The sequence below is a fragment of the Etheostoma cragini genome, chromosome 17 (genome assembly GCF_013103735.1).
Source record: "Etheostoma cragini isolate CJK2018 chromosome 17, CSU_Ecrag_1.0, whole genome shotgun sequence".
Lineage (NCBI taxonomy): Eukaryota > Metazoa > Chordata > Actinopteri > Perciformes > Percidae > Etheostoma > Etheostoma cragini.
In genome coordinates this window covers 3,190,767-3,197,136 of record NC_048423.1, presented here as the reverse complement: position 1 = coordinate 3,197,136, position 6,370 = coordinate 3,190,767, and the positions used below count along the sequence as shown (strand labels likewise).

Sequence of the window (6,370 nt, the reverse complement as noted above, 5' to 3'; positions counted from 1 at the left end):
TTGTAATAAAAGGCCCTGGGTGTTGTGCTCCTGCGGTCTGTAGAACTGGGGCCGAGGCTGTCTGGTCTCATCTGCAGACAATGACTTTAACATTTAGAAGGACACATGAGGCTCCAAGGCAGGAAAGGGTATCCCAATAAAACCATATATAGTCAGGATGACTGTCTGACTTAAATGACTTTATGGTGCCTCTCTCTCTCTCTCTCTCTCTCTCTCGCTCTCTCTATGCGGGTCTCTGTGTCTTGAGTTGGGGGAAAGTCACGTTTATTCTCCAAATGCATGCTGTTGGTTTATGACCCTGCAGTAGGATGAGCGGAGCGCTTTATATGGCGCAATAAACGGGGGAAGGAGCGCTGCGCTGACTTTGACAAAACAAGGAGGCAGAAATGTCTCTGTGGACTGAAACTCACACTGCATCTACCTTGGAGCAGGGAAACACCTTGACGTTGGAATAATGTAGCCTAATAATAGTTTAACAAATATCTAATAAATAGTATTACTGGGCTATAATCCGGTGTAACGTCAAACAGAGCGCAGTGCTGGGTCATACCATAATAATACAGGACAACACGACTCATTTTAGTAGTAGTAGTATTTTGGTGCATTAGTGTTTGTGCTTGTTTCTTTATTTCAAACAAACACATTTACATAATAATAATAAAAACCAATCCAACTGTGATTTATTACAGCTAATAATAAGGCTGCTCTCAGGAACCATATACGTGTAGCCACGAATGGTAATTCGTGTGTATTTATTACCAGGCTGGTCTCACAGAACTAATACCATCCAACGTAGTACTGGCAGTTTTTGATGTGTTTCTGTACTTCATACAAACATATAAGCATTTAATACAATAATTGTTAATTGCATTAAGGCTAACAATACAACTAAACTACATGTATTTCATATATTTTAATTCAGCCAATAATGTAACGAAACTATTGCACAGACTGCATTATGGGCCTAATTAATTATAACCACTTAAAGTAATAAAACCGTATTTACAGCCTTCAGCTACAGCTAGTAGGCTAGCCTATTATTGTGAATATTTCCTAAAAACCGAGATGCAAAATGAGCAATCCACTGCATTAAATTAGATGAACTGACAAGAAGAATAAAACAACAGGGGAGGCGCATGATTAACAATGATGATGCCATCCATTTTTTTTATTTCATTTTTTTTTTTAAATCCCCACGAGCAGCATACTGAGGTTAAATCCGAGCAGGTCGAGGCCTCGTGTCATCCCATCATGCCTCCATTCGGATATAGGCTAACATAGCCTGGTGTGTTTCCCTTTCTCTCAGAGAGAATGGCTTGGTTTGGAGTCCATCTCGTCCTCGTGAAAAAAACAAACACTAAAGTAGACCTACTGACATCCCTATAATATTCCTCTAATATTTGAACTTGTTATCGTATACCTTCAAATGAAAAATAAGTTGTGCGTTGTTTGTACATAAAACGTCTTACATGAACTGTAGCTGTTTATTCTTACAGGAGGGAACAGAAAGCTTAGATAGCTGTGTGTGTGTGTGTGTGTGTGTGTGTGTGTGTGTGTGTGTGTGTGTGTGTGTGTGTGTGTGAACGTATCATGATGTTCATATTTCCCACATTAACAACAGATAGACTTATACAACAGAGCAACAATAACAACAAATACATCCATTCTGCTATACATGCACAGTTTATAAAAAAAATAAAAAAATTAACAAGGAAGCTTAATCTTCTTCTTCTTCTTATTTTTTAAACCAAATGATAAACGTCCCTTTTGGATATTATTTTTGTGGAGACTGGGGTTAGTTGTAACACAGATAATCCATCCAATTAGCAGCCAGATTAAAACCTGTGTCTGCCTCTCTGACAGCATCATCCACCTGGACACACCTGAAATACATTGCAAAGGATTTTGATATTACTGCTGATTTATTGTATTGATTTCCTAATTTGCTTCTTGCTTTATGTTATAGTTCAACTGTTGCAAGCTTGACATACTTTTCTGTTCCAGTGTTCCAATAACAAGCTGTGTAATCATCTATAAAGCTGTGGGTGGACATAACAGTAGTCTCAGCCAGGTCGTCTACATCCTTAGCCCTGGAGAGTTAAAATGCTCCTAGATACTGACAATCTGAACTATTTGCAGTGTTGTGTCTTCTATGGTGACAACAGGTAATGTAAAGGCAGTATTGGAGCTGCAGCCAATACTGCAGAGCGTTTTATAACATCTCACCTTGTTGTTTTTGTGTGCATAGCAGGAAAAACTTGTATTCTTAAATTGTTAATTTACACACTAAACAACGGTGGATGATTCCGTTTAAAATACACTTTTTCTGTCTGGTTTGAACTAACTTTCCTCTGCAAAGGAACACAATTTATCACAATTAAAACTCATTTCACATGTTCAAAATTCCTATTCAGCAACATGTTTTCAGAAAGTTCACATGTGTAAAGATCGTTAAATGTTATTTACATGTGAAAACAGCAATTTCACCTTTAATATTGTGTGTGAAATGTTGCCGTTTTGATAGAGTAACATTTCTGTGAGGTTAAATCCAGCCACAGTAAATCACTTCAAATTACAGTTATTTAAATCAAGAATATTAACAGATTCCTCCTTCTAAATTAAAGCTAAGAAAGGGATCAATAACTGCATCCGTCGGATTCTGTCTCACTCTCTTATCCTAATATTATGGTTCTGATTAAGTGTCAGGCTTCTTTGTTAAGGGTTTTGTTCTACAACTATTTTAATTTTATTTCAAATTGTAAAAAGCGACTATTTCAGGCCAGAACAGATGTAGCACAGTCACGTCTGGCTATCTGAAAGCAGTTTTATGAGGACAATATAGTTTTAGCATTAAATCATAAAACGCAACTCAGATGTTTGCAGAAAGCACAGACAATTTATGTGAAGTCAAGTATGTGTCAAGTAGTTTTATTTTTGGACATGTGAGATTGCAGCCATATCAAAAACAGATGTGTTTTAAAATGAGCAGAGGCTTTGAATATCATCTAGTATGTTTTTTTTTCAAATTCAATGTATGAATTTCCTTTATTCTAAGCATTATTTACAAGTACCCCAGGTTGACTAACGTGCAGGTGGAAGAACCAGATTTCAGAAGATCTAACATTGAAAAGACATAGTAAAAGTGTTACAACACATCCTGGTCTCCCCTGCAGAGTTTCACCACTGCAGTATTCATGGGCAGCCATGTTATAGCTTTACATTCCGTTGCTTAGTAACAGCTGCTCAAGATGTTGGGCATGTTGGAGCACTGCGTTTCTTTTATCAGAGATAACATCTCCACCTCCTCGCCTATTCTGAAATAAAGACAAAAAAACCATCCCCGGCCTCTTCTCCAAATCCATCATTCATTCATACTCCTCCTCTCCCGAATCATCAGCTTCTTCATCTTCATCCGTCGGTTCTGGAACCAGATTTTAACCTGCCTCTCTGTCAGATTTAAGAGTCCTGCCACCTCCAGGCGCCGGTCCCTGGTCAGGTACATGTTGTAGAGAAACTCTTTCTCCAGCTCCAGGGTCTGGTGTTTGGTGTATGGACACCTTTTCTTCCGGGTGGACTTGGCATAGATCCAACTGGCTGCCGGATTTTCTGTAGAAGAAGAAACAAGGTGGCATAGATTATCACTTTAAAACACTGTATATTTACTTGCTGTATGTGTGTGTGTGTGTGTGTGTGTGTTTGTGTGTGTGTGTGTGTGTGTGTGTGTGTGTGTTTGTGTGCGTGCGTGTGTGTGGAGAAGTTCAAAGACTTACATAAAAATCAGAGAAAATATTCTCAGGAAGAAATTTTATGAGCCTGCAACTTTTGGCTCATTAGAAAAAGAAACAATACCACATGCTCAAAACACAGCCGCGTAAATAAAGAGAGCGTTACTCAGTAACTCAGGTTTATGAGGATCTGGTTTGTGTATGCCCTCGTTTTACCCTTCCTTCATTTTAATAATTTAACATAATGTGACATTATGTAAAATTATGTTTGTGGTTTATGATAGAGCCAAATAGCCTACCTTTATTAAGGATGAAAACGTTTGAAAAAGGACAGCAAGCAGCAATAAATACAGCAGAGTGCCCAACAAAGTCTAAATCTCTTTGAAAGTGCAGCCAGCCTTGGTGAAAAGCCAAAGTGAGCCTCATTTTTAGAATTATTAAACCGCAGTTAGGATATCTGAACCTTTGAATGATCTGAAATCTTATATTGGCTGCTTAAAAAAGTAAAGCAGCCAGAGAGTGCTGTGAAATTATATTTATTAGACAGCCGGCAAGACAGCAACAAGTATTTGGGCTTTGGATTGGAAGTACTACACTCATACCTCGACTGAGGTTGGCAGATCTCCTGAAAACCTTTATTTCCCAATAATAGAACTCTTACATAAACCCTGGCTATTAAAAATGTTTTAACCCTAATTTCTGACACAAAAAGTTAATAGTAGGTCATAGCGCTTTACTCAGTTGGGCACATTTTGACTTTAAACCAATAGCCTACATTTACAGAGAGTTACAATGTACAAAATGATATAGCAAATAAAAATTACATATAAAATGTAGGCCTGTTGTTGTTATTATTATTATTATTGTTGTTGTTATTAATAGAAGCTGGGCCTCTGGGCTTTTTGTTTAGGCTAATTCTAACTGTTTAAAAGCCTATACTTCTGAGGATCTATAGTTTAAAAAAAATAGTATTGTTGTAAAGGACATTTGTTGCCGTTTGAGGAATGCCAAATTAGGAAGTCGCTCCTGTGCAAGCTCCAAACAATTAATGGCTTTTAAATGATTAAGGTCGTTTTGGATAGACATGCTTATATATATATATATATATATATATATATATATATATATATATATATATATATATATATATATATATATATATATATATATATATATATATACACACACATAAATACTCATATGAATACTTTTAGCTTCGAGCATTTGCTGCAAGAAAAATAAATAGAATAACTTATCATATCCAAATCCAATCAGAGAAATGTAGCGCAAGCCTGCGTTTTCTCTTTAGTGACAAATTGTTAAATAACAGCAAGAGCACCTTAATTATTTTAATTGACAATAAAGTTTTACATTTTACTGTTTACAAGACATTTATAGGGCTATAAAAGTCACACACACTTACTTAAGCTACTTAGGCCACATTCTCACTCTGTTTCACACACTCACAACTACACACCTGTGTAGCCTTTGCCACTTCTTAAACGCTAACAAATATCCCTGAGTTTGGTAGTTTCTATCGGTCTTTACCCGTGTCGAGCTGTTGCTTTGCTTTTCTCTCCTCGTCCACTTTTTTGGGCTCCGGTTTCCTTCCCAGCTCCTTCGCCGTGCCAAGCCGCTCGAGGACCACCTCAGTCGGGCTGGCGAAGCTGGAATCTTCGGGGCTGTCATGTGACGGCGGTGAACTCTCGGGTTTAACCGCCTCATACCTCGGGCTCACGTTGGAAAGGTCACCCTGAGCGGGGACACACCCGGGGAAAATGACCGGCGCATGTGACAGAGAAGTCTCCGAAGTGGGAGTTGCCCCCTCCCAACAGCGGACGAACCTGCCCTCGGAAGCGGCCGCGGATGAGAGGTGTTCGGTGTGGGTCTGCGTCTGCGGGCCGTAGTATGGGTGGTGGTGGCTCAGGAGGTGATGTGGGTGAAAAAGACCGGGGGTGGACTGCAGCTGCGGAGAGGAGGGCGAAGATGAAGTAGAGTTGTTTGCCCAGGGAGAAAAGCCGTTTAAGCTCGTGTGTTTGTTCGAAAAATGTGAAAAATCTGGAATGTGTGAACCGGGGGTCCCCTCCTCATCCTCCGCTCTCCGGGCTGGCTTTGCGCAGCCGGCCGTCGAACCCTGCAAGCCTCCCGGGATGAAATGTGCACCGTACGGCTCCTCAGTCTGGATCCCCATCATGGAATAATAATTCGTTAGCGACATGTTTATTTTATTATTTCAATAAAAAGACACTTAAGTGCGACTGTAAAACGTTAGATGGGCTGGTATAGTGGCTTACATCCTCCCCTAAAATGGTAGTATTTTTTTTTCAAGCCTTACCGTCTTCTCGGCTGCCCATTGGTTACACGGGGATCACATGGTTAGACTGTATTTACCCAGTAAAGGAAATAAATCAAATAATTCTTTTGTGCTCAGAAATGTGATGGAAAGCCTTCTAGTTTGCTGCCAGATGGGCCTGAATGTAGCATCGTTTTTTTTAACTGTACCCTACTTGAAACACCGTTTTACAAGCACAATAAAAAGTAGCAGTTTACAAGTGCGCGTGTGTGTGCGTGTGTGTGTATGTGTGCGCGTGTGTGTTCTGTCAAACCACTTTTTATTAGGCTGATAAAAATAGAGCTTATTCTGT

The 6,370-nt window shown here is 39.2% G+C and overlaps 1 protein-coding gene across 1 annotated transcript; it reads right to left on the bottom strand.

The window, feature by feature from the left end:
• Positions 1-3,136: 3,136 nt before the first annotated feature.
• On the bottom strand, positions 3,137-6,013 carry LOC117960176 (homeobox protein Hox-D9b-like). The gene is made up of 2 exons (XM_034897869.1): positions 5,274-6,013; positions 3,137-3,606 (listed from the first exon to the last, which is right to left on the bottom strand). Exons 1-2 carry the CDS (start codon positions 5,941-5,943, stop codon positions 3,362-3,364), a joined length of 915 nt encoding a protein of 304 aa, XP_034753760.1. The 5' UTR covers positions 5,944-6,013; the 3' UTR covers positions 3,137-3,361.
• Between the last annotated feature and the right edge of the window lie 357 nt (positions 6,014-6,370).

Coding starts and splice junctions, on each gene's coding strand:
- LOC117960176 (XM_034897869.1), bottom strand. CDS start 5,943: ATGTCGCTAACGAATTATTATTCCATGATGGGGATCCAGACTGAGGAG. Junction 3,607..5,273: donor AAAGCAACAGCTCGACACGG/GTAAAGACCGAT, acceptor CTTCTTCTACAG/AAAATCCGGCAGCCAGTTGG.